The 27,206-nt window shown below is 40.2% G+C and overlaps 1 protein-coding gene across 1 annotated transcript in view; it reads left to right on the forward strand.

The window, feature by feature from the left end:
• The window catches only part of PPARGC1A (PPARG coactivator 1 alpha), a 100,808-nt gene extending 73,957 nt beyond the window's left edge, over nucleotides 1–26,851 (forward strand). Inside the window, exons 8-13 of the mRNA XM_066278854.1 lie at nucleotides 3,363–4,278; nucleotides 4,831–4,935; nucleotides 5,092–5,212; nucleotides 15,771–15,892; nucleotides 16,226–16,377; nucleotides 22,921–26,851. Of these exons, the coding sequence (XP_066134951.1) occupies nucleotides 3,363–4,278; nucleotides 4,831–4,935; nucleotides 5,092–5,212; nucleotides 15,771–15,892; nucleotides 16,226–16,377; nucleotides 22,921–23,024 (1,520 nt within the window). The 3' untranslated portion in view covers nucleotides 23,025–26,851. The remainder of the gene's footprint in view (nucleotides 1–3,362; nucleotides 4,279–4,830; nucleotides 4,936–5,091; nucleotides 5,213–15,770; nucleotides 15,893–16,225; nucleotides 16,378–22,920) is intronic.
• Nucleotides 26,852–27,206: the final 355 nt, after the last annotated feature.

Below are 27,206 nucleotides of genomic sequence, written 5' to 3' on the forward strand. Positions count from 1 at the left end.
GCAGTGGCATTAAGGAATTGGTATTGACTGCTGTCCTACCCCAGGGGAAGGAAACCTGGGTAGGAGCGATGAGGTTAGAGAAATCCAATTAGTTCGGGTGCAGCAAGGGGTCCCCTATCCCATCAGCATCTCTTAAATGTTTGACACTATGTTAAAAGAAAAAAAAATGCCTCTCACACGGTTGTTTTGCTTTGGGTCCCAACTATCTCTGGAAATAGATTTTCAATTAGGCTCTGGTTGATCGAGGTCTTGAGATTTCCTGAGATTTCTTAGTGTTGCTTGTAGATACTTTCTGATTAAAGACGTTTCAGTACACAGTAAAAAAAAAAAAGTTTAGGGAATTATCTGAATTGTTTCTCCCTACCCACCTACTCACTAATCCTACAGTCATTTCCATCCACTCAGCAAGAATCCTTTATTTGTTTTCATAAGTGACACCCACAGACATTTCCAGCCCTGATCTTTCCCAGGGTATATTTGGCTATCTCACAGAGTTTCTGTGCATTTTAAGCATCTATGTTAAAAAAAAGATATTTAAGTCCCGTTTTAAAGAAGTCTCTTTATTAAGAAGAACTATGAAGTCCACGGGGCTTAGGTTTTTGAAACAGCAGCCGCGGGAGTAGGCAGCATCCTACGTGTCCTCAGAGGAGTTCAGCCACTGCCCCCTGGACTGCCACAGGCTGAAGGGGGTGAAAGGTTCTACTTTTTCACTCAAAGAAACTATAATCAGGGTGTCGCCACTCCCAAGTGCAACTTGAGAATCAGTTATTTAAGCGATAATGAGCTTAAGGTCCTAGGGAAAGGGTTTCACATGTTCAAGACTAAAAAAGAATTTCTATATTTAAAATCCCTAGATAGCTGAGTTATTTTTAGAACCAGTCTCTACTTAATAGTGGCCTAATTTGGTGTTTTTGAAGTTTAGGGTTTCTTTATATAAGTCTAGAATGTCGGTCAAAACACACATACCTGAGTAGAAGGCCCTGGGCCGTAGAGGCTCTGTAAGGCCGCCGGCCTCCATATGTGTTTTGTGAACCGTCTCAGTGAAAATGTTTAACCGGCCTCCCAAGTGACCCTGCAGCCACTAAAATGCGAGATCCACTGGTGAAGGAGGATCTAGAAGAATAAAAACAACAACGGATATGAATTTTTACAAAAATAAGCCCAAACAATATCCCTCTAAGAGCTGCTACTTTATTTGAAGAGACAAGATATCACGCACATTTAAAAAAAAAAAAAAAGCATTATCTATAGCTATATCTGATGAGTATCCAGTGATTGATCCAGGCAGTAACTCACTGGAAAACTAAAAATTACCTCAATTTGGGGTGTCATGAAAAGATTTATGGAACTAGATATTTTAGGATGTTGAATGTCATTTCCCCCAGCGCAAGGGCTATGTCTCTCGGAATATTTTACTATTATTTACTCAGCAAAGGGGGATTACTCATCATTATTTCTTTGAGTACCTCAGCGTCCTGGGAGAACTACTGAGAACCTGTCATTTCTTTGCTGGGCATTAGTATCTTTAAATTTGTTGCGATGGTAATTGAAGGTAGTCTATGGTCAAAATCAGTGTGTATGGCTATGCAGTGCAGAAGGGAAAGAAACAGGAAGGAGGAAGAGAGAGAGGAAACGATGGACGACACAGGGTTCTAAGACTGAGTAGAGGACACGAAAGTCCATGAAAGAGGGGGAAAAGGGGCTTGTGCCTCGGGGACCCGGATGGTTCACTCCATAATATGTCACGTGCTTCTTACCTGTAAACCAAGAGGGGTAGGCATGCTGGAGGATGCTAGGGAAGGGAGGCTTTCTTGACTCTGATATTCCTCCTCTCCTGTGTTTGCACCTCCCGTCTTTCTGAGCTTTTCCGGGATGCATTTCCAAAGTCAAACCACTTTGACATTTTTATCTCTTTTCTTCCCTCATTAACGGAAGATTAGCTATGCATGATAAATATTGCCAAGGAGTAGTGTCAAATATTTCATTTTAGGGGGAAAAAAAAATCAACGTCTTGATTGTAAACTAGGAGAGAGAGGCAGCATCTTTCTGTTCATACCCAAGGTCCACGTGGCTCTCTGTGACCTACTTGGTTCTTTCTATATAAATATAAATATATATATATACACATATATTTTCCAACAAGGTAGGATTTCTCTGCCTTGCCTTGAAACGCACAGTTGCCTTAAGTCTAACCCCAGGCTTGTTAGCAGACTTGAAGTTCTTTTTTTGCTGAATAGCATTTGCCTATCCTCCTAAATAGAAAGTGTATTGTAAACTAAAATGTTCCCTTGTAAGCATAAAGTCATTTGAACTCCAGCCTTCCCTTCTTCAAAGTTCCTTGGACTCAGGGGTTGTCGCTTCATGGAGGCACCCACACTTCACAGACACTCCCGCAGGGACTCCCAACGGACTGTTCTTTCCTTCCGTGAAAAACCAGAAATGGCCACAACGGATGGGTTACCCCTTCTTCCTTTACTTTTACTTTTTCTTAAAACATTCGTTAGTTGCTGAAACTTGGATTCCTTTCCATCCTTCAGCCTGATAACCTGCCTTAATGCTGTACTCTCATAAAATGGTCCCCTGTCGCTGCAATAATTTGTGTTACTGTTCACTTTGGTTTCTGTTGCAGAACCATATTTTAGACAGAATGTATTAGTTATGCTTACAAGAATGTATTATACCTGCATTAGCCATGGCTTACTAAGCTAATGAACGGTGGCGACAGGGAGTCGTTGCTGTCAAGTTGGTAGGGTCGTCTAGTTCCCTGCATTCGTATGTCCTCATTCACTGATCTCGCTTCGATGTAGCCTGTGTCATCCCCACATTAGCCATCGTCTCATCTGTATTTGTCCCGCAAGTTGCCTAATTCTTTGGCTCCTTGGGTAGATTTCTTGGATTGGACAAAAAATCCTGAGCCACTTTGCACCCTTGCTGACAAAAGCTACCAAAACTGTTCCGTGATTCCCCTGAGCCCCGCCACGTTCATTTTCCATAAGGCAGGTGATGCAGTGCCCTTGAAAACCTGACCTTTGGTGGTGCCCGGTGTGGCGGAGGCTGGGAGAGACACGCTAATGTTTTCTGGGAAGTGGGTCTGTTAGCGTTGGTGTTTGAAATACAAACTCTCACGACTTGTGCGTCTGCCTGGCCGGTTGATCCGTCTTTTCTCGGTGACAGAGGCTTAGGGGGAGAGAGTCATTTTTTCAGGTATTGTCACTCAGTTTTAACCATTGTCTGAAATCTTGGAAAAGTTAGGAAACGTATCCTGGCATTTAAGAACATTATTTCTGTCTCTTCTCTCTTTCTCTCCCTACCTTCTTTTTTTTTTTTCCCTTTCTTTTTTTTTTTTTTTTTTTCCGCCTTAGGCCTAACTCCACCCACAACTCCTCCTCATAAAGCCAACCAAGACAACCCCTTTAGGGCTTCTCCAAAGCTGAAGTCCTCTTGCAAGACTGTGGTCCCTCCGCCATCCAAGAAGCCCCGGTACAGCGAATGTCCTGGTACCCAAGGCAACAGCTCCACCAAGAAAGGGCCCGAGCAGTCTGAGTTGTACGCGCAGCTCAGCAAGGCCTCCGCGCTCACCAGCGGACACGAGGAGAGGAAGGCCAAGCGGCCCAGTCTACGGCTGTTTGGTGACCATGACTATTGCCAGTCAGTCAACTCCAAAACGGAAATACTCACTAATATATCCCAGGAGCTCCAAGACTCTGGACAACTAGACTATAAAGATGCTTCCTCCAGCTGGCAGGGGCAGATCTGTCCCTCCACAGATTCAGACAAGTGCTCCAGGAGAGAGAGCCCGCCGGTGAACGGGCAGGTCTCTCCCTGCGGCCCCCGGAAACAGCTCCAGGACCAGGAGATCCGAGCCGAGCTGAACAAGCACTTCGGCCATCCCAGTCGAGCTGTTTTTGACGACGAAGCAGACAAGACCGGCGAACTGAGGGACAGCAATTTCAGTAACGAACAATTCTCCAAACTACCTATGTTTATCAATTCAGGACTAGCCATGGATGGCCTGTTTGATGACAGCGAAGACGAAAGTGACAAACTGAACTACCCTTGGGACGGCACGCAGTCCTACTCATTGTTCAATGTGTCCCCTTCCTGCTCTTCTTTTAACTCTCCGTGTAGAGATTCTGTGTCACCACCCAAATCCTTATTTTCTCAAAGACCCCAAAGGATGCGCTCTCGTTCAAGGTCCTTTTCTCGACACAGGTCGTGTTCCCGGTCACCATATTCCAGGTCAAGATCAAGGTCCCCAGGCAGTAGATCCTCCTCAAGGTAAACCTTGTCCAAACTCACCCAGAGCGTCAGGCATTTTCCAAGAAGTCAAAAAAGAGACACAAAAAACATGCAAACCCACAGGCAGCCCCGCACCTCACCACTGCATTCTGGGTGCCGGAACTAATGAGATTGTTGTTACGCATACACCGCTCCTCATCTTCTCTTAAATCTGTCAGCCTTGAGCAGAGTGCCTTGAGCCAGTCAGATCAGAGAGAGCAATTTGTAAGAAACTTGCTCATCTAACTTTTTCCATTACCTGGAGAGCTGCCCTGTGCCAGGATAGTGGAGATCCATGCAAGATAAAGCTGACAGTGTACCAGACTGGCGCTCGGCATTAACATCAATAAGAGACGCCGGAGAGAGCACATCACTCCCAGGCCTCTAAGCTGACTAGATGATCAGAAACTGTCACTGGGAAATCTCACTATTCTCTAGGAAGAAAAAGCCAGTTCATGCAATACGGTGTTCCAGGGGGTGTTCAGCCGTGCCGATCGGCGGGGGTTAGGTGGCAGGTGCAAATGCCCTTTCTGTTTTTCTCCTGTCTCCCAGATCTTGCTACTACTATGAGTCAAGCCACTGCAGACACCGTGCACACCGAAATTCTCCCCTGTGCTCAAGATCACGGTCAAGATCGCCCTACAGCTGTAGGCCCAGGTAATGATGGGGGTTGCTTTGCTTGGGCTCCTCTCATCATCCCCCGGCCTTTAAGTGGCCAGATGCAATCTAAAACCCTGCCTTTCTCCAGCCAATTACTCATGTTGCCCATGCTGTTGGAGGCGGTTGACTTAATGATGAAGTTATGTTTCTCAGGTATGACAGCTACGAGGAGTATCAGCACGAAAGGCTGAAGAGGGAAGAATACCGCAGAGAGTATGAGAAGCGGGAGTCGGAGAGGGCCAAACAGAGGGAGAGGCAGAGGCAGAAGGCAATTGTAAGCAGCTTGGAGCTAACTTGCATTTCAAAGGAGGGTTTCTTTTTCGTTTGTTTCTTTTCTGTCCTCTTCTGGTGTTTTTTTTTTTTTTGTAGATTAGAAAATAGAAAATAAATTATAGCTAGGGCTTTGTTAGAATGTGCAATATTCAGCCTTTTGACATTAAAACATCAGCGAGTCCCCAATCTCTCTTCACACAGATTTTTGGGAAGCCAAATGATAAATCAGTATTGTTTCTCCTTCACTGTGAAGCTCATTCCTGTTTTCAGAAATGGTGGGAGTGGAGAGTTATTTGGTCAGATCCCGGTTCCACCTGGTCAAAGGATGAGTTCTTCTCACTGCTCTTGGCTGCTTTTCTTCTTGGAGAGGGATATGAGGGGGTATCACTGTTCCATCTTTGGGGCAGATGTGAGGGCTGGACTGTCCATGAAGAGACGGGTTCCGACTTCCATGGAAAGGAGACAGTCGAGGAAGATTTGCTGGGAACGTGATCAGTTCCCACTCGTGCTGGGTCAGCGCCTACCTGGGCCGCTCTCACATCATGTTCTGTATGGACTACTTGTCAATATCCCACGTGGACCTTGGCCCTGCTCACCACAGGGCGTTCCATGCACTTGACGACTTATGGACAGTGCTGACCCTTCAGTGGAAGGATGCAGGTTACGTTAAATTAACTTTTTCTCCGTGGGTCAAGTACTTGTTTCAGCAGCTGCTTCCTATCGGATAGACTTGACCCTGGCTCTCACCCATTGCTTATCAGCCTAGACCTTGGGAGGCATCCAGCTGTTGGCATCTAGTGCTTGTCAGAGGCAGATAGTCCTACCGATCATGGCACTCTTGCCCACTGAGCCCCCGTAGGGTCTCAGAGCGTTTCTCGACAGGGTGTTCCGGGGAGCCGCGGCTAACCCATTCGAAATGGCTCTGCTCTTGTTCACGGCAGCTGCCTCTTCTCTGTGCTGACTGCTAAGAACCGTTTCCGTGAGGATCATCAGCTTTTGACACATCTTGCGTATAAGCAAACCAATCCTGAGAGAAAGGAATTTTCAAGGTTAGATGTATATGGCTCCTGTAAGAAAACCCACTACCATCAACAAAATCTTGAAAAACTTAGAGAAAAGAGCTGACTAATGAAGTCAAAATTAAGCATTAGCCAACACTTATCAGCTGGAAAAAAAAGAGAAAGGTTAGCTGAGAGGTTTGTTAATCGCAGGCACTCAAGGAGAAAGAAGGGAGAGGTAATTGAATACTTAGGCTAAAGGTCTAGGGTGTTTGCTGTCACTTAACTTTGAATCTACCTAAGACGAAATGATGGCCCTTTTGCAAATTATGATGCTTTTCCTTATTTTTTTCTCAACTTTCAAATGAGCTGTGATATTAAGATCTGCCAGAATGTCATTAGTTAACACTTAAGAAGACTAATGAAAATTAAAAATTCAATATTTCTAATTTTGCTGTTTTTAATTAATAGCCTATTCAATAATTATAATAGCTCACATTTATATGGTGCCATGGCGTTTACAAAGCCTTTTAACGTGGCACATTACAGTTAATCTTTACAGAAGAGAATCGTGTTGCATAAGCACGTAGGGAAAGTAGTTATTTCAGTGTTTGCAAATTCATACTTTATAAAAATCCTTTGCATTTCTTCCCAGGAGTATGCCATTAAAGAGAGAGATTAATTATGACATAATATATTTGCTCATTTGGGCAAAATACAACACAACTATAACCCAAGCTATATAAATAAATGTAGATAAATGACATGTGCTTATTTTATTCCTTCCAAAGATAATTTAATGCCAATACTTGACTAGAATAAAAAAGGGAGGGTGGAGCCTTTTAGCTAGTTTGGCTCTTCCCAAATAAATCAAGTAGTATGATTGATCTACCTTCCATAGTTGTTGCCTGAGCCAAAAGCACTCGCACTCTTGGGGTCATGAACTTCAGCTTGGAAGCGGATGCCACCCTGCCTTCTTCTTGCATCACGAATACGGACCATTCCTTAGTTCTAATTCTCTAAGACTATCTTTTATCAGTTCTCTTTGTAAGATGGTTTATATAGTGCAAATGTCAACTTGGCTTATTATATTAAATAATTATAAAACAACAGCCATTTGTGAGAATTTTGAACTTGAGTTTGCTTATTTGTTAGTTTCTGAAAAGCAGGTTGCAATATATACATATATATATATATATATATATATATATATATATATATATGACCTAGAGATTGTTTACTAACCCAGTGACCTATAGGTAATAAGAGCTTAATATAAAAATTTAGGACTTACTATTAAACCAATGCCCCTTTGACAATAATATACTATTTTATTCTTAACATAAGTGAAAACTCATGACTCTGTAGGTGACTAATGTTTGCTAGGTGCTTAAGATATAAAATTAAGTAAGACCTGTTCCCCTACAAGCAGGGAGCTTCAAGTCTGCCAGGAAATAAAGACAAACAGGCAATGGGGTATGCTAAGTGGTAGTAGTAGATACAACTAGGTACTGTGGAGACATGTGGGTGGGCACCCAGGCCTGAGAAGGGGGGAGGTCAGCCCTGAAGAGGGTGAGATTGATCTGAAACCAAAGGGGATGGAAGGCAACGGTTTTCTAAATCTGTGCTGTCCCACAGGGTAGCTGTTAGCCAAGTGGCTAATTTACCTAGTCCCAAATTTAGATACACTACCAGTGTGATTTGATTTTGAAGACAGAATGAAAAAAAAAAGTGAAAAAATTTCATTATTATTATTGTTACTTTTAATTCAGGGAGAGGAGGAGAGGCTGAGTCAGACTCCTACATGTGCCCCAACTGGGATCTACCCAGTGAGCCCACTAGGGGGTGATACTCTGAGCATCTGGGGTGTTGCTCCATTGCTCAGCAAACAAGCTCTTCTTAGCACCTGAGGCAGAGGCCATAGAGCCATCCTGAGTGCCCAGGGCCCACTTGCTCCAATCGAGTTATGGCTGTGGGAGTGGAGGGGGAGGAGGGAGAGAGAGAGATAGAGAGAGAGATAGAGAGAGGAGAGAGAGAAAGAAAGAGAAACAAGAGGGGGAGGGGTGGATAAGCATATGGGTGCTTCTCCTGTGTGCCCTGACCAGGAATCAAACCTGGGACATCTACCACTGAGACCAACTGACCAGGGACTCATTAATATTTTTTATATCAGTAACAAGCTGAAATAATATTTTAAATATATTGAGCTAAATTAAATACATCATTAAAATTAAATTTCTGGTTCTTTTTTACTTTTAAAATGTGCCTCTTAGAAAAATTTAGGATTACATAAACTGCATTATATTTTTCTTGGACATTGCTATTCTAGGCAGAAAATAGAGCTCACACTACATCTCTGGGAAAAAGCAGGGTATACTGGGAAACTGCCAGTCATTTCACTAGAACACTGGGAGAGGGCAGCGGCAAGAACTAAGTCTGCAGGGCCCATGGAAGCCAGGTCTCTGATGGGTCCTGCGTGTCATGATAAAGATTTTGAAACCTTTCTTGGAGGCACATTGGAACTATTTAATGAGTTTACCCACAGGAAGATTTTCTGATTGATTTCCTTACTCAAAATGATCTGCTTTCTTATGCCAAAATGCATTTTGCAAAGTTTATTTTTATGGACTTGGGCACTAGAGATACAAGCAATAATTTTTTTATTCATTTGACTAGATTAGCTTGAAAAGTCATTCATGAAACAGCAAAAGGAACTAAGACAGTCTGCCCAAGTTGGTCGGGTAGGTGATTTCCATTCAGACTTCTGAGATACCTTTAAAATAATGGATACGGTACAATTTGTACTTGGATTATTTTGGGTGCAGTGCTGGATTTTGCATTCATTCAGATCAATCATATAATCAGGGGGCTAACAAAGCAGAGTCTCCATAAGGAGATTACAAAAAAGGAACATGTGGCCCTGGCTGGTTGGTTCAGCAATAAACTACTGGCCCGATGTGTGATGTCCCAGGTTCGATTCCCAGTTGGGGCACACAGGAGAAGCAACCATCTGCTTCTCCACCCTGCCCTTCTCTCTCTCCCTCTCTTCCCCTCCCACAGCTGTGACTCGGTTGGAACAAGTTGGCCCTGGGTGCTGAGGATGGCTCCATGGCCTCGCCCCAGACACTAAAATAGCTCGGTTGCCGAGCAACAGAACCACAGAGCAACAGCCCCAGATGCACAGGGTAGATCCCAGGGCTTGCTGGGTAGATCCTGGTGGGGGCTCATGTGGGAGTCTGTCTCTGTGCCTCCCTGCTTCTCACTCAAGAGAATAAAATTAATGTCACCTTTGTTTTGTGGTCTATATTGCTTTGGTTTAGAGCTCTATAAGTAAAGTTTTCATAGCTTATGCCTCTAAAAGTCTCTATCCAGAGCAATGTGAGTGCACCAAATCAGAACGTTCATAAAAGACTAGTGATTGGTAATTACTAACACAGAATCAGACATTGTGGTTCATTGTATGTTGTGTCAGCAGCTACTTACCCCAAATTCCATCTAAACTCCTTCTCAGAAACCAGTTCACCCTCTGCCTTCCTCAGTCTCCTCGGCCTGAAAAGATTCAGGTTAGACCGGAACGGTGCAAGACAGAGTTTACTGCTTAATGTCTAAACTGTCACCGCTCTAATTTCTCGTGGACTTCGACATCCAGCTCCGTTTGCAGTCGGTCCAGTTTCCGGCCAGAAAACATGCTAATAAGATGTTAATGAAAAGGGGTAATCTAGACATCAGGATATGGCTCAGTGCTTAAAAGCAAAACCAGAAGTGATTGGGCAATGGCTGTGGCATTTCGTTTCTCTTCCCCTCCATTGGTTAGGGTGCAGCCCAGGGGCCAGAAACAGCACGTCATCACTGAAAGTGATCAGCTTCTCCTGAATGGGGGAAAAAAAAAAATCGTGTCATTTCTCATAGATACTCTTTTAGGAAAAAATTATGTAGTTTTCTATTTAAGCCCTTTTCAAGAGATATTTCATGTAGGTGAATATATCTTATGTTGAGTTATAAGCTCTCTATATAGAAATTAGCAGTTTTATTCAAAGCAGTTATATACAGGTTTATATATATATATATTTTTTTTCAGGCTATAATTTTCATGGTTCCTGGCTTTTCACTGGGTTTACCTGCATTGTGGCTCTTACTTGCATATTGTCTATTAAGTAGACTAACCTGGATTTTTTCACATTTATCTAACCTTAGACAGGAGTAAGGAGGAAGATTCCTGAACATTACTAGGATGGGATTAATTTTGGGAAATTGATGGCTATATTTTTGTTTCCTCCCTAGAGTGCCCCCTAGTAGCAGAAACTTACTGAGTGACTACTGAATTAAATGAGTGTAATCAATATTAAAGGCAAGAAAAAAAAATCATCCTGTTGTTTTTGAATTTTGTCAGAGTTTTGACATTTCTTTCTGTCCTTCCATATCCTTTTGTGGCCAATCCCCCCTCAGTTTACCATTTCTATAGAGAACCTAATGAGGCTCTTCGCTCTAGAAATGGCATAGAATTTATTCCTGCATCTCATCTATAGAATTTGTAGTGTCCTTGGAACTTTTGAGGAAGTCGGGTTGTAACAATTCTAGCAATGAACACATATCTTTCACTGCCAAAGCTGACACGCAGTTTCCTTAACATAGAATAGGGCTTGTTTTTTGTTTTGTTTTGTTTTTGTTTTTGGTTTTTTTTTTGGTAAGCGGAAGGCAGCTAGTGAGGCAGACTCCTGCATGCGCCCTGATCAGAATCTACCTGGCAACCCCATCTGGGGCTGATGCTTAAGTGCCGGGCTAATTTTAGCGCCTGGGGCTCTTGTGTTTCAAGAGAGCTATCCTCAGTACACAGGATGACACTAGAACCAATTAAGTCACTGGCTATGTGAGGGGAAGAGGGAGAGAAGGGAAGAGGGAAGGGGGGGAGAAGCAGATGTTTGCTTTTCCTGTGTGCGCTGACCAGGAATCAAACCTCGGATGTCCATACACTGGGCTGACACTCTAGCCACTGAGCCCCTAGCCAGTGCCAGAAGGCTCTTTTTAAAAATTATTCTAATTTGGAAATGTAGAATAGAAGTTCTGAGAGTCCAAATTCTATCAGGCTGTTCCTTGTTATTACCTAGCTTTGCAGAGCACTGTAGTAAGATAACCCATGAAAAGCAGCAACCACAACTCTTGATATAGTTTAGATAATAAATGTGTTAATCTCCTTATTAATTTTATTTTTGTCAAACCCCTTTTACCAGAAGTAGCTTATTATTTGATGAGAAACACTATATGTTTTCTCCAGCTAACTGGGAGGCTCTATACACTTTCTGATAAAGATTTTGATAATGCAAAGTCAGTTAATTCAGTCAGGTTTTTTTCTTTATTTATCCCCTGTGTTTTGATATAATGAGGATTTACCATACCTGTTAATGCAACATAAAGCTTCAGTTTTATTATCTACCCCATCAGCAAACTAGATTTTGTGGAAATGGAAGCTAAAAGATATTTGATAAATGCTCCATCCTCCTCAATAGTGAAAACTGGTCTGGAAATCATTTTTCAAAAGCTTCTGCCAAAGGTTTAGAGTTCCTCCAAGCCTTTAAGAAGTTGGAAATGTTATTAAGCATTTTGATTTCTTTTCCTTTCATCTCCTGTTTAGAAATTAATGTCTTGAAAAATTGGCTGCAAATGTTAAGGTTTTTTAAAGATATGGAATCTATTCATCTGTCTAATAAAACTGCAACCTGTTAAAAATAATCGGTTCTCTGCTAGACATTTTGGCCAATCTTGGAAAGATTTTTGTCTTTGCCTTTTAGACCTTCAGATGCCTTTTAGTTTCATTTTTAGCACCAGGAAAACTGAGCACTCTAATCATTTTCTCAAATGAGAATTTTAGCATATATTCAATCTCTGGTCTTTGTAAGGTAGCAAGACATGGCCCGGGTCCTGTGTTTTTACAAAAATACATGATAGGCAAATGGGTAAGTTAAGTGGCTGTGGACGGCCCTGTGCATGGCCCTGTGGGATTTCTGTTCCTCCCATCTAAGTTGTGTCTTCTTTTTACTGCAGAATGTATCGTTATCTAGTACAGCAGGTCCTCCGGTTTATCTTCTTTGTGGGATCACTGTTGCATGCAGCTCTGTAGAAAGAAGCCATTCAGAAACTGTACCAATATATCTGCATATGGACGTGCATATGGTCGATTTTAACTTTAACTTTGAATTTACTCAAATACGTAGTCTGTGTGTATTCCCATAATGGCAGTTGAACAATTTCCTTGTGATAGTTCAATTTCTTTCTCTCTCTTCTGCATCCCCCCCCCAACCTTTTCCTCTATACAGTAGAAACCTTCCTAAATAAGCTCATTAAAACAAAAATCATAACACCCATGCAAGCAGGCGCCAGGAAGTTTAGACAGCCGTCCCATCTCACGCGGCTGTTTGACTGGCGCTGGCTGGGTCAACGGAATGGAATGTGATGTTATGATTCCTTTGCTCAGAAGTGCAGCGCTGCCCCGGGTGAGCCTCCCTGTCCATGTGTATGCATGGACCTCCTGAACGTGCTGGGTGCTCTGGCCCAACACCATCTCAGCCTTCGACTGAGACATACAATCTACATAGAAGCGAGTCAGGCAGCCTGCTTCATTTGCTGTACCTCATCTGGCCAGCAATTTAGGCTCAACAGCTGATGTCAGGGGGACTGTCTTTTGACAACTGTGTTTCAGTGGAGCCCCACCTCTGGTTCTCAGAGGTGATTTTAAAAGCTAGAGCCTTTTACCCTTATAGCTACTTCACACTGCTTCTGCATAGACCTGTAAAAACCAGTTATGAAAACCTTAGTTAATTCACTCAGCTGAACCACGTGGACAAGGTTTTCCCAGTGACAAAGCACCAAGCCTGGCTTTCTTTATTCATTGTCTTAGCCTCAGAGAGTGCGGACCACCCTTGGGCATCTTTGATCTAATGAAGGGTATGGAGAGAATGTTAGAAGTAATCGTTTGGTGATTGATTTTTCTTTTTTCAACAAATATTCATTGAGACTCTGTTTCAGGTAACCTGAAAACATAGTAGGACAGAGATGTTCTCTGCTTTCATAAGGCTTTCATTATAGGGGAAGATAGACAGTGAACAATGGAAAAGCTATTAATTACTTAATTACAAATGGGCATAGAACTGCAAAGGATAAATAGATTGTTCTATAAGAGCAACTAAGAGGAATCCTGACTTCCTTTCAAGTCTCAGAAAGAAAAAAACTGTTGAGTTCATTGTAATTCTAGACAGGATGTGTCTATTGGTGAAAGAGAAGGAGAGGGAGGGTAGGAAGGGATGTTCCCAGTAACAGGGGAACAGCTTGCTCAGAGGCCCTGGAAAAGGAAGGAGCACCATATATCTTAGGGACTGGTAGAAGCTCAATGTACCTGGAAAATAGAGTAAAGGAAAAAATGCAATGTGGGAGATAAATCCATGATGATGACAGGTCCAGACTGTGATGGGCTCAGTAGGTCCTGTTCATGGCTTAGGGCTTTTCCTTCAAAGTTAGAAGAAAGCCATTGGAATGTGTTAGACAGCAGCTGCTATGCTTGGATTCCTGTCCCCTTAATAAAGACTTATTCTGCCCGAGTGACAGAATAAATTAGAGGATGGTAAATACAGATACAGTGTCCAAGTGAAAAGGCTGTTATCCTAGTCCAGAAAGAGACGCTAGCTGCTTGGTTTAGGGGAAATATAATATAATAAAGGAGATGGACTAGAGTTAGATTTAGAAGGTAAAAATCAGCAGGACTTAACACATGATTGTATATGAAGGAAGAATCAAAAAAGGCACTCAGGTTTTTGTCCTGAATAACTGCCCAGATGGTGTGAACTTCACTGATACAAGAACATTAGAGAGAGACCCACTGGGGAGAGGTTAGAACTGGGGAGTTTGGTTTGGATGATGTTGGTCTAGTTTGAGATGCCAAGGGGACATCTGACCTGTGCTGTCATGTAGATAGTTGTTTGTTTGTTTGTTTTTAGTTTGAAGCTCAGAGTAACTTCCCTGATGAAAATAGAAATAATGAGGGTTGCATAAGGTAAAAGAAGATAAAACACAAATGAATAGATCACTGGGATGATATCTACTATAGAGTCTGTGAATTGATTAGTTATATTTCTCAGGCCCTTATTGCGTGCCCAGTCTTGGCCAGGTCTTTTGCTGAATCCTGGACACATGGAAAGGGAAGACATTCAGTAACTTGCATCGGACTTCTCTTTGCCTTAGACCTAAATTACTTTTCAGATCATCCAAGACAGGAGGCTCTCAGTATATCTGGAGAAAACTCTTAAGCGAGCTAAATCTGTCCCTTAGTCCTGTGCTTCCTGGTCTTTGCTTCCATCTAACTGAAATCTCAACACGCTCAAGTTCATTCCGGTTCATTCCATTCTTGTTTGTCCTTGATAGACATGTAGCCTAGTTGGTAGGCACATTCATTATATTAACTCTTTACATTCTTGGCTTTTCTCAGATTTGAGAGACATTATCACCTTTGGCCTATCTTTTTAAAACAAGATTTATAGGATTGCTTCTTACATTAAGAAGTCATTCGTTTTTTGGTTTGTTTTCTTTAAAAAATACATCCTCAGTCTATGAAATAGTCTTCCCATATGTCAAAGGTTATAAAATTATTGGTGACTTTCAGATTATGATGATATTGACTCCACTGGTAAAAATTAGGCCACGCCCTTCTAGTCTGTTTCTAAAATAAGATTTATTGCCAAAGTGAAATTTATAGTCTCTTTTACAGTGCTTATTCTTTGGCTTAAAATAGTCAAAATTAGACTGTATTTTTCAAATTACTGTCTTTGGACCATCTGCATCATAATCATTTGGATGGGTTTATTAAAAAAATGAAGATCACTGAACCTTGCCTTCCAAATATTTTTTAGTACTGCTGGGATAAACCCCAACAATTTGCATTTTTAATAAGCTCTGCAGGTAATATTTATTTATATTAGAGTTGAAGAATGACTCTTCTGAGGTCTGTCAAAATTTGTGCCTTAAACCACATCATGCTGTACACCTTAAATTTATACAGTGATTTATGTCAATTAGTTCTCAATAAAACGGGGGGGGGGGGAATTGTACATGTCCTTATTAGAAGGCTGAGTTAATGAGAAATTAAACAGTTTTGCCAGTCAGGTCAATTTCTTACCAATTTTGAGGATTAATAATTGAGTCATGGGAGTTAAAATATTTAATAGGTATTGTTCAGTTATTCAGTGATAAAAATCATCACATTGCACACATCTCTTTTCTAACATATAAAAGTTCCCATGGCTGAAGAACAGAGACAGACAGGAAGAGTAGAAGTGAATGAGGGGCTATAGGAGGGGTATGTAAAGGAAGAGCGTGGTATTGATGAAATGGAAATTAGAACTCAGTTCAAGTGTAGGAAGCCTTTAATTCAGTTTTAGTGTGTTTTGCTTTCACTGGTGTGCTCCGTGGGTTCTCTTATGCATGCTCGTACCTTGTGAATGTTTCTAGAGCTTCAACTTCTTCTCTGTCTTCAGAAGTAGCAAGTCTCTCTTTACTCCCCCCTCCCCCGCCCCCCAGGAAGAACGCCGTGTGATTTATGTTGGCAAAATCAGACCTGACACAACACGGACAGAACTGAGGGACCGCTTTGAAGTTTTTGGTGAAATTGAGGAGTGCACAGTAAATCTGCGGGATGATGGGTGAGAATCTTCAAGATTATTTCTTGTTTAGAAGCTGACATATGTAAAAAATTATGGCCATAAGATTACTAGGAGGGGGATGCTTTGACAGATGACATGTTGAGTTCAGAACCTTATTTATTTTCTTTCATCCCTATTTATTAATCTTTCTAGTTGGGATTTCCTGTCCCAGAAATAAGTATTTAGCAGCTTGACAGGACAATCACACTGATAAATGGATGCAGTGGTTTAGACATTGGTACCAGCGAAGTCTGCCAAGGTAGAAAGGGTTACAGCCATCTATGCTAATGCTTCCTTCAGGAGCTTTGAACTTCTGCTGTTTGTTCATTGCAGAGACAGCTATGGTTTCATTACCTACCGTTATACCTGTGATGCTTTTGCTGCTCTTGAAAATGGATACACTTTGCGCAGGTCGAATGAAACTGACTTCGAGCTGTACTTTTGTGGACGCAAGCAATTTTTCAAGTCTAACTATGCAGACCTAGGTATGGATTTTATTGTACATGGGATGAGGAATCCATAATGTAGAGCTCAAAATGGAAGTAAATGTAAACTGAAGGCACATTGGGTCGGACCATTATTTAAGTAGAGGGAATATTTGAATGCAAATTTTATCTTCTTGTTTATTTTATAATGCACGAGACAGTTTCAAAGGCAAGGGGCGTAAGTTTTGGCAACAACGGGAAGAAGTAAATTCTGTCTGCCCAGATGCTGAAATTCAGCATTGTTGTGTGTGTGTGTGTGTGTGTGTGTGTGTGTGTAAGAGGAGTATGTCAAACTTTTGTGTGTTAATGCGTTGTGTGTATGTGTGGGGTATAGTGTATGTCTGCATGTGTTTATGTTGTATGTGTTTTTGTATATGTGTGTAATCTGCCATTGCTTTCTGTTCCCAACCCTGAATCCTTTTGTCTAAACCATAGCATTGCCGTCATTGTTTCATGGAACAGAATATGCAAAAAGTCTTGTTCTTTTGTCCTTATTCTATCACAAAGCCTAGAAATGTTAACATTTTTCTATAAATTACACCTTGAGAGGATAAAATAATGTTTTATATGCTAAATCACACTATACAGTTTTTAAAACAAAAAAGAGAAAATGGGATTTTTTTTTTTTTAGTATTTCTATATGCTAGCCACTGTGCCAAGGACTTTGAAAGCATTTTCTCATTTAATTACCAGAACAATCACAGAGGATGGATATTATTATTGTCATCCACATTTTACAGATAAGGAAACTGAAACATATGATAAGTATTGATATTTTTTTCTTGGATAAAAGTTATACAGGTAAACTTTAGAAAATATTTTAAAAATTAAGAAAAACAAGAAAATCACTTATTAGCCTCTCACCTAGAGATAACCACTATTATTTCATGTATAATTTACATGCCAGTATTTTGTCTCAGAATATCTAACTTCTTATAGTCAAGGTCATATTTTACATATAAATATAAACTTAAATTTTATTTATTTTAATTAACATTATATAAGTTCATTTTCCACTGTACTCACAGGATTAAAAATGATTTATCAACACATTTTAATAGCTACACAGAATACTGTTCAATGAACAATGCCATTATATTTTATCATTCCATTATAACTAAATATTTATTCAATTTTCAACCTTTTAACATTATAAATAATGTCACAATGGACATCTTAATTTCTTTTGCAATTTAATCTTTTTTCCTTTGCTGTGATTCTCTGTCTACATAATATGTGTATCATAAGACTTTACATTCTTTGATGAAGAAAAGAAAGTGGCAAATGCCTCGTTCATATGACATAAGTGTTTTAAATCAATTATACTATGAATCATAAAATTAATATATAAATTTATTTCTAAGCATTATTATATTTCTCTCTGCACTTGCTTTGGCTTGGTATAAAGAAAGAAATGAATACCAAATACAGGGGATTTTTTTTCTCCCTTCCACCGAAGTGATGTCTTCCCAGAGTAATTGATATAGGTAGTGTGCATTGTTCAGGGGGAATATGCTATAATTCACTTCAAACCCTAAATAGATAGTATGAAGCAGGGGCGAGGTAGCTGACTGCTGGAGAGATAGAGGCCTAGGGACGAAAATATAAATGGTGGCAAGTCATTTGTTCAAATGTTGGCTGATAAAAACAGTCAAGACAGATTGAAGTCTTGAGTTGATTTGACTTATTTTCTTCAGTGATGAAGGCCAGGGTGTTTCTAGTCTCTCAAAACATCGAGAGTTTAAAATAAGCTACCTAGAGGGGCCCTTTAGATCACGATTCATCACTGGGAGAGGGAGGATTGAATGGTGTTTCCAAATTGAACTGGAGCCTCCCTGAAATATTTCTAAGAAGAACGCTTTCCCCTCTCGTTATCTCCCGCCTTGCCAGCAGCAATGAAACTTTGCCGTTGCTAAGCTAGCTCTGTATTTTCTGAAAAATGTGTTTGAAGTGCATTGTAGTAGCATGGGTTTTCCCAATTCCCTCAAGCCTGACAATTGCATGAAGTGTAGTGGATCTGAGCATAGGCATGGTGTAGTTGAAGAGCCTGCAGACTTTTGGAATCCTGCAGACTTGGGTTTGAAACCTGACTTAACTTCTGACCTTAAGCAAACAATTAAACTCCCTCTGCTTTTGGTTCTTCATTGGTAAAATACCTTATTGAGCTGTTGTGAAGATTAAATTAATGTTTGTGAAGCTGTGAACAGGGTCTGGCATAAAGTAGTTGCTTAGTAAACAGTGGCTATGATTATCATTTAAAATGATATGGTCATGAGAAGTTGGAAGTTTCAAGTTCTTTTAAAATGAAAGAATCAGCATCAGAGTCCAGCTTTGGAACTGAGCAACATTCACATGTGCCTTGTCTTTGTCTCCTGAAGAGCGCCAGTTCCCTGCACCAGGGCGTGGCCACTGAATACAGGGAACAGAAGCATCTACTGGCCTATTGGAGGGATTGTGAGGTGTGTGTGTGTGTAAAGTAGAAATGATGTGATACAGATACATTTACCAAGAGTAAAATGACCGATCATTTTATTTATTTTATTTTATTTATTTTGTATTTTTCCAAAGTGAGAAGCAGGGGGGAGGCAGACAGACAGACTCCTGCATGTGCTCCACCAGGATCCACCCAGAATGCCCACCAGGGGGCGATGCTCTGTTCATCTGGGGCGTTGCTTCGCTGCACCTGAGATGGAGGCCATGGAGCCATCCTCAGGACCAGGGCCAACTTTGCTCAAATAGAGCTTTGGCTGCGGGAGGGGAAGAGAGAGATAGGAAGAAAGGAGAGGGGGAAGGGTAGAGAAGCAGATGGGTGCTTCTCTTATGTGTCCTGGCCAGAATCAAACCCAGGACTTCCACATGCCGCTGAAGCTCTACCACTGAGCCAACCGGCCAGGGCCCGATCATTTTAGATAGATTTAACCACCTTTGTTTGTTTCTTTTTGTTGTTGTTCCACCAAATTAGGTGAGTTCGCATATCCTATTTCAATACTATTGAGGCACTTAATGGCCACTACAATATTATTAGTGCAAAACATATGATTCCAGCTATGATTTATGAGGTAGGTTTATAAATGAGACTCAGAATTTAAAGTGACAATCAAGGTTACTACTGTGAAGCCAGCATTTAAGTATGGTGTCTATGACTCTAATCTGTGTTTCTTTCTATTTAGTGTCTTATTTTTTAAAAAAAAATGAATCTTTCTGAACAATCTCAATGAAAAATATTAAAGAGGAATAATAAAAATTAAATTAGGACTATCTGACCAGAACAGAAGAATGGGACAGTACAAATAACAATAATTTTCTATCACGAGTTTGTTGTGAGGTAGAACTTAAGTATATAAGAAAAAATGAAGTAAAATATTCATCATAAATTTATATTGACTCAAAGAAATGTAATCCATTATGAGCATCTTGAATATATACGTAACTCTTCATAAACATTTGCTGTTTATTGGTAAATCATTCCCAGATCCCGATCCAAATATTTTCGACTGTCGTTTTAGTAATATGCTGGTGGTCAAGATTAATATCTACCTTTAACAATTATTCATTTTAGTAACTACTTTGTGCCAACAGTTTTCTAGGTACCAGGGATACAGTTGAAATGTATTTGTTTGTATTTATACAATGTCATTATTTATAACAATGTACTTTTAAAAATAATTAGAATGGCTTTTGAGTAATTTCTATCAAACTTTTTATTACATTTTACTTGTTTGCAGCACCCTTCCTTTGGCGTAGAATAAAGGGGTAGAATAGACCTTATCGCCTCAGGAAGTACCTGGAACCACATTCTATCTGCCTGCCACAGAAAAGATTGGGGGTGCCTTCTGGGTGATGTAGTCTACTCATCTAAGTGGGGATATGTGTCCATATCAACCTTCATATTTCACCGTGAAGAAACTCTTGAGAGCCACGGTTTCAAAGTATTTTTAGTATTTGCTAATAAAAACAAAGAAATACAAAAATCCTGGGTTTCATGCAGAAAAATCCAAAGTTAAGACATTTTGATTATTTTCAAACTTTCCTCCAAGAAAAGAGACGTAGGTGTTTTCCTGACGGGCGTACGCTGACTTTAAATGTCACGTGGTCTCTCGTCATCAGGAGACCCCTTCCTCTCCTCTACCATGCAGGTGGGACTCTGATTTTAGGCTAATGGCTAGCCATGAGCTGGACTTTTTTTGTTGTTTTTTTCTGCAAAAAAGATACCAATTTGAACAACAGCTGCTGGTGAGGTTTTAGCAATACAGAGGAACTATTCATTAGGCTAGGAAGGAAAGGGCGGGAACCATTTGAATTTAAGAATTAGCCATTTCAGATATTAGCGAGGAAAGATCAGCCGCTTTTGTCCTCGCTTTTATGTCCTGGGTTGACTATTTGTTATTTATTTATTTATTTTTTTTTTAACCTGGAAAAACTTGTTTAACAAAAATTCAGAAAAGACAAGGCATGCTGAGAATGAAAGATAAAAAGAAATGCAGGAATTTCTTTGTTTTGGAAGCTAAGATGGTTCACGTTGATTGTAGCAAGCGGTAAAAGAATCTGGCGCTGCAAAGAGGGACCACAACCTTTTCAGCCAAACGTCTCGTGAGGCCGGTGATGATGCCTCCGCGTGATCTAGCCTCACACTGCTCCGCCATTTTGAGCGTTTCATTTTCGGAACTTAGTCTGGGGAAAACATGGAAATGTTCATATTTTCGTAGGTTGTTAATGTTTTCTGGAAAGGATTGATTTTCCCTCAAATTAAGAGCATTCAAAAGAATGTATTTACAAGACATTTTCTGTTCTATTTCCAAGGTATTCTTTCTCACTTGTAAGGCCGGCAAAACCATTTGACTTTTTTTTAGAGATGTCAATGGAGAAAGTCAGAAAGAGTTAACAGATGTTCACTTTACATCCAACATTGCTGAAACCCATCGATTTTGTTGAGGGCTTATAAAAGTAGCATGTGGGACGGGGAATGGAAGTGACTTGGGCTAGTTTACTGATCCCAGTAAGACCCTGTCTTTATTTACACCTGCGTATTTTCGATCACCTATTAATTAGTAAAGAGATGGAATCTACCCTCTCCCAACATGAAACATTTCCCCAGATCTTCTAGTTTGGGGGAGTTTGTGTCACTGTTGCTGGGGTACCTGAAGGCATGGAGTAGATGACTGGACCATATATTTCTCCTGCTGGGTGGGGAGTATGCGAAGGTCTGATTTGCTCTCTCCCACTCAACTGGACTTGAGCTCAGTGAAATCAGTCCCATTAAGTAGGAAAATTAGTTCCAGCTCCTACTCTTGTTTCTCCTTCTAAGTCATTGAGGAACTTTCAGTAAGTTATTTAACATGCCATGAAAGTTGTGGAGCCTTATTTTTACAGTATATCAATTAGATAAGTTGCTATTGAATAGAAAGATTAGTCTGTTCTGATTGCCATATAGGAGTGTTTAAGTCTAAAATGAGTCAATAGATCAGTGTTTTAAATGCTCACCACTCCTTACTCTATGCATATATACATATATATATATATTAGGTCTACGGAAAGTTCTGTCCGTTTCTATCACAACAAGTTAGTCTTATGTGTGAAGCGATAGTGTACCCATGGCTACTGATAAGGTTCATTTACGCCACTGTATTTTATACGAATTTCAACAAGGAAGAAATGCTACAGAAGCATGTAGAAATTTATTGAAAGTGTTGGTGAAGGTACAGTTTCTGATAGGACATGCAGAAGATGGTTTGAAAAATTCGAAACAGGTGATTTCGACCTTTCTGATAAGCCATGTTCTGAACGACCATCTTTGATCGATGACGATGTTGTTAAGACCATGTTGGAGCAAGATCCTTTTCTGACAACATCGGAGATCGCAGAAAGGCTTAATTCAGCTCAGCAAACCATTTCGGACCATATTCAGAAGATAGGATTGGTGTGGAAATATTCAAGATGGGTGCCACATGAATTAAGTCAGAAGAATTTATATTTTGTTTTATTCCAAAAATGGACAGAACTTTCCGGTAGCCCTAATATATATATATATATATATATATATATATATATACACACACACACACACACACACACACACACACATACATATACATATACAGTATATAGAAATATAAAGTTGAGCATACTTTTTATTTATTTTTATTTTTAATTATTTAATTAGTTAATTTAGACAAATTTAACAGGGTAACATTGGTCAGTCAGAGTACACAGATTTAGAGAAAACATTTCCACATCATTTGGACAGTCGATTATGCTGTATACCCATCACCCACAGTCAAATCATCCTCTGTCACCCTATATTTTGTTTCTCTTTAACCCTTGCCCCACCCCCTCCTTCTTCTCTCTTCCCCTCCCCCTGGTAACCACTGCACTTTTATCTATGTTCATGAGTCTCCTTTTTGTGTTCCACCTATGTAGGGCATACTTTTTAAAGTATACTGTTTGGATAAGTTGCTCTCAAATTGGATCATGTTGAATGGAGTAATTGTTGAGTTAATGACCATCAGCAAAGAGTGCATCTAACCTACTGTGTGTTTCTTTCAGATTCAAACTCAGATGACTTTGACCCTGCTTCCACCAAGAGCAAGTATGACTCTCTGGATTTTGATAGTTTACTGAAAGAAGCTCAGAGAAGCTTGCGTAGGTAACATGTTCCCTGGCTGAGGATGACAGAGGGACGGTGAATACCTCACGGGACAGTGCGTCCTTCCCTAACAGACAATTGCAAGAAATACTTAGGAATTTCTCCTACTTTACACTCTACAAAAACAAAACAGAACAACAACAATACAACAAGAACAACAACAATGGTTTACATGAACACAGCTGCTGAAGAGGCAAGAGACAGAATGGATATCCAGTAAGCACATGTTTATTCATGGGTGTCAGCTTTGCGTTCCCTGGAGTCTCTCAGTGATGGTGTGTGTGTGTGCATGCGCGGGCGTGTGTGTGCGTGTGTGTGTGTGTGTGTGTGTGTATGCGCGCATGCGTGCCTGGTTTGAGGGAAGTATGTATTTAAAGGTGGGGACTGGGGGCTCCTGACCAGAGTGTGCCAGGGCAAACCACTTCAAATGGCAGCAGTTCCAAGAAGACACACGTAAAACCTAGAACTTCAAAATGTTCATATTCTATTCAAAAGGAAAAAAAATGAATAAATTCAAAACGGAAAGAAAACTAACCAACCAACCACAAACCACCCTAAAATGACAGCCGCTGGTGTCTGGGCATCAGCCTCCGTACTCTTGTTTTTATAAGAAAGTACAAAATCAACTTGAAGCAAGTGTTCTCTCATAACGTAAAGATTATATGACAATCCCGAAGAAACCACAGGTTCCGTAGAACTAATATCCTTTCTCTCTCTTTCTCTCTCTCTCTCTCTTTTATTTGTCCTTTTGTCCTTTTGCCATGGAATCTGGGTGGGAGAGGATACTGCAGGCACTGGAATGCTAAACTTTCCTAACATTTTGAAGTTTCAGTCATTCGTCCTTTATCCTGACACCCATGTAAATGTCCAAAAATGTTGATCTTCCACTGCAAATTTCAAAAGCCTTGTCCACGGTCAAGCGTGCAACTTGGTCAGTGGTTCTTTCTGAGGAGGGGGCGTGGTGTAACATTGCGAACGAGAGTTGGGTAGAACTCTCCGGGATGTGTTCAGATAGGGTAATTGCTACATTCTCCGATGTAGTTAAGTATTTACAGATGTTAAATGGAGTATTTTTATGTTGTGTACATACTCTACAACAATGTTCTTCTTTTTTGTTACAGCTATGCACTGTAAATGCAGCCTTCTTTTCAAAACTGCTAAATTTTTCTTAATCAAGAATATTCAAATGTAATTATGAGGTGAAACAATTATTGTACACTAACCTATTTAGAAGCTGAACTTACTGCTTATATATATTTGATTGTACAAAAAAAAAAAAAGACAGTGTGTGTGTGTCCGTTGAGTGCAGCAACAAATGATGCTTTATGCATATCCATCCGTTCTTAGATGAGCTTTGATCTAAGCATCTTGTCAAGAAATATCCTAGCCCCCCTCCCAAAGGTATTAACCACTTCCGTGATATTTTTCCACATTTTCTTGTTGCTTGTTTTTCTTTGAGGTTTTATACACTGGATTTGTTAGGGGAATGAAATTTTCTCATCTAAAATTTTTCTAGACGATATCATGATTTTATGTGAAGTCTCAATGGGTAACCATTAAGAAATGTTTTTATTTTCTCTATCAACAGTAGTTTTGAAACTAGAGGTCAAAAATCTTTTTAAAATGCTGTTGTTTTAATTTTTTGTGATTTTAATTTGATACAAAATGCTGAGGTAATAATTACAGTATGATTTTTACAATAATTCCTGTGTGTCTGAAGAACTATCTTTGAAGCCAGTATCTCTTTCCCTTGGCAGAGTATGATGACGGTATTTATCTGTATTTTTTACAGTTATGCATCCTGTATAAATACTGATATCTCATTCCTTTGTTTACTAAAGAGACATATTTATCAGTTGCAGATAGCCTATTTATTATAAATTATGAGATGACGAAAATAATAAAGCCAGTGGGAATTTTCTACCTAGGATGCATGGCAGTTGTCAGGGTGGAGTTTCAGTGTTTTATTTGGGAAATTCAGCTTTTGCAGAAGCAATGTTTCTGCTTGCACTAGCATGGCCTCGATGTGACCATGATGTTGTTCTTGATGACATTGCTTCTGCTGAAATTCAATAAAAAACTTCCGAAAAACTTCCCTTTTGAGCATCAGGATTTCATCTGAGTGTGGAGCCCCTGGAATGGAACTCAGTCGAGTCTGGAGTGTGTTATTCAAGTTCCTAAGTTGAGATTCGATCGTGGGTTGGCTGATACGACTTTTCTGAAAGACATGATATGCCTACTTCTTAATCGTTCTTTTCCTCTCTCTCACCCAACATGGTCTTATAAAATGGATTTCACCCCCCCAGGCCAATGCAGCTAATTTTGATAGCTGCATGCATTTATCACCAGCATATTGTGTTCTGAATGAATCCACTGTCTGTCCTGTCAGATGCTTGCTTGATTTTCTGGCTTCTTATTTCTAAGTAGATAGAAAGCAATAAAAATACTATGAAATAACCTTGTTCACAGGTTCTGCATTACAACGGTAACACATCTTTAATCCGCCTAATTCTCGTTCTCCTGTAGGTGAAATGCAGGTATTTTAACTCTGTGTGAACGCCAAACTAAAGTTTACAGTCTTTCTTTCTGAACTTTGAGTATCCTCTGTTGTAGAATAATAACAATAAAAAAGACTATTAAGAGCAATAAATTATTTTTAAGAAATCAATATTTAGTAAATCATATTATGTGTTCAAGGACCAGATGCGTTCTCCACTTTGCCTTTAAATTTTTGTGATCAGTTTTAAGTATATTCTCCTTTGTGCCCTGGATTGTTGACATGCGAAAAAATCCTTGGTTTCTTTTCTTACTTATCAAAAGGCAGCAACTACAGATTTCATGGTGAGAAGTAATTTATTCCCCCTCTGGCCTGACAAATATTGTTACCATAAAGATGTTGTTGTTTTCTTTTTTTCTTCCACAAACTTCAAATTGCATCTAAAATTAGTGCAAAGAGAGAATCACTATACCATCCAAATAGAGCTTTTGTATCTTAAGCAGACACTGTGGGTAGCCCATCAAAATGTAAACTGTATTCCTTTTATTTTTAATTTCTTTTGGAGAGACTATTTCATATGAACACATGTACCCCATCATCACCGGAGGCAAATTTCAGCATAGACCTCTAGGGTTTTAAGATGACCGCGAGCCATTGCCTTCATGCTGTGGTAAGTACCACATCTACAATTTTGGTAACCGAACTGGTGCTTTAGAAATGTGGGATTTTTTTTTAAAGAGATGTAGCAGAATAATTCTTCCAGTGCAACACAATCCATTCTTGCTAAACGACTCCGAGAGCGCAGCGGCTGGGCTGTCAACGTTCAAAGCAGCAGAGAGGGAACTTTGCACTATTGGGGTGTGATGGTTGGGTCCGTTGAAAAAAGGAAACCTTTTCATGCCTTTAGATGTGAGCTTACAGTAGGTAATGATTATGTGTCCTTTTTTGATGGCTGTAACGAGAACTTCAATCACTGTAGTCTAAGACCTGATCTATAGATGACCTAGAATAGCCATGTAATATAATGTGATGATTCTAAATTTGTACCTATGTGACAGACATTTTCAATAATGTGAACTGCTGATTTGGTGGAGCTTCTTTAAGATTTGTAGGTGAAAATGTAATACTGTTGGTTGAACTATGCTGAAGAGGGAAAGTGAGCGATTAGTTGAGCCCTTGTCGGGCTTTTTTTTTTTTCTTTCCACCTGCCAATTCTACATGTATTGTTGTGGTTTTATTCATTGTATGAAAATTCCTGTGATTTTTTTTTTTTAAATGTGCAGTACACATCAGCCTCACTGAGCTAATAAAGGGAAACGAATGTTTCAAATCTATTTCTGCTTTTCTTATTTATCGTACCCAGACGCCTGGCGTGCTTCTCGGATCCGTCCATGTTAGCCGCTCATTACTAGGCTCTCCCCCTTCTGGGTCCCCTCCCCTTCTCCCTGCTTTTCCGTACTCTCGGACGGATTGCTCTATTTCACCTTGTCTCCTTGTGCCCTGCAAAGGCAGAAGGGGTGAGTTTTATAATGAGAGGTGATGTGGATGGGCTCTGTTTTCCTACTTAGCCCTGGAAAGTGTGCGGGCCATGGACTCCAGTGAGTAACCTCGCTACTCAGTCAGCGTAGGGAGCGGGTCTACTGGAGATGGAATGAATATTTTTTGAAGACTTGTCATGGGATGCAGCCC

This window comes from Saccopteryx bilineata, chromosome 5 (assembly GCF_036850765.1).
Source record: "Saccopteryx bilineata isolate mSacBil1 chromosome 5, mSacBil1_pri_phased_curated, whole genome shotgun sequence".
Taxonomy (NCBI): Eukaryota; Metazoa; Chordata; class Mammalia; order Chiroptera; family Emballonuridae; genus Saccopteryx; species Saccopteryx bilineata.